This window comes from Elephantulus edwardii, unplaced genomic scaffold (assembly GCF_000299155.1).
Source record: "Elephantulus edwardii isolate Elephantulus edwardi_28Jun2011 unplaced genomic scaffold, EleEdw1.0 scaffold00037, whole genome shotgun sequence".
Taxonomy (NCBI): Eukaryota; Metazoa; Chordata; class Mammalia; order Macroscelidea; family Macroscelididae; genus Elephantulus; species Elephantulus edwardii.
Window position 1 is genome coordinate 14,918,412 of NW_006399787.1, and position 1,283 is coordinate 14,919,694.

The following is a 1,283-nucleotide window of genomic DNA, read 5'->3' on the forward strand; positions in this document are numbered from 1 at the left end:
TTATAGTTCTTATCATTTCCATCCTATAAAAGTCACACATTGTAAGCGTATAAGTCAAAGACTTCAAGTGGAGTTAGAAATCTGTATGCTCATCACCAAGCTGGTTTCAGAGTATTTTCAACATCACAAGACGTTCCCTTGTCTTGAGGTTGCAGATTCGTGTTATTTTTGATGATGAGAAAAGTAGCACAGATGTGGGCATAAAAAACACAGCTTGACCAAATTAAAGGATGCCAGAAAGAAACAAACAAAAGAAAGGGATGGTTTATGCTGAAGAATACAGCATACATAATTGAACTAAACCGCAAACAACTAAAAAATGAATGTCCAGTCACATATGCAGGAATACACGTGTACAGGTAGGTGTGTGGTTGTTAGGTGTTTCAAGTCTACTAGAACTCAGACAGACTCTCAGCAACAGAGCTTCACCTCACCCTTTCCTGAACTATCCTCTCTTTCTCTGATAGACTGGAGCCCATTGTTAGAGTCACTGTGTCAATCCCTCTGGTTGAGGGTCTTTCTCTCTTTCTCTGGCCTTTCCCAGTATGTCTTTTTCTAAGGATTAGCCCCTCCTGATACCATGTTCAAAGCATGTGAGACAAAATTTCACCATTTTTGCCTCCAAGGAGCACTTGGTTGTACTTCCTCCAAGACAGACTTATTTGTTCTTTTTACAGGCCATGGGATATTCAATACTCTTCTCCAAAATCACTATTCAAATATGCAGGGGGTCTAGGTGAGTATACACCTATATACAAAAGTATCTATATGGGTCAGAGCATGGGGGCCGGCCATAAGAAGAGCTGGAGCTGCAGGAGGGGATCATGTCGGATTCAGAGCTCTGCAGAAAGTGCGACCGGTGCTTGGCGGATATGGTCGTGAAAATAGGTATTGGTTTGGGATGAGGAATTATTTTCTCACTCACCTTCTTTAAAGGAAGAATGTGGCCATTAGCCTTTGGTTCTGGCAAGGGATTGGCAATGGCCTACTCCAACTGTCAACATGATTTCCAGGCTCCATATCTTCTTCATGTAAAATACGTCAAAGAGCAGTGACTTAGGCCTGAGATCACCCCAGTGGGAGAAAAAGAGAAATCATGTTTATTCCTCAGGAATATTGAAGTGCCCTGGAGCAGGCTGACATTCTTCTGGAACAATGTTATCAGTAATGCTTTATACTCCAGCACAGTTTATGTATTTGAAACCAAGTCTGTTTCTTATTTTGTATTTTCTCTCTGGAAATTGCAAGAAGGTGGTCTTAAAGGAAATAAAATAGGAAGCCCC

The 1,283-nt window shown here is 41.3% G+C and overlaps 1 protein-coding gene across 1 annotated transcript; it reads left to right on the forward strand.

Annotated features, from left to right (window-relative positions):
• The first annotated feature begins 824 nt into the window (after positions 1–824).
• On the forward strand, positions 825–1,055 carry LOC102845257 (mitochondrial inner membrane organizing system protein 1-like). Its single transcript, XM_006884792.1, has 2 exons — positions 825–888; positions 937–1,055. The coding sequence occupies exons 1-2, from the start codon at positions 825–827 to the stop codon at positions 1,053–1,055; spliced, it is 183 nt and encodes a 60-aa protein (XP_006884854.1).
• The last annotated feature ends 228 nt before the right edge of the window (positions 1,056–1,283 follow it).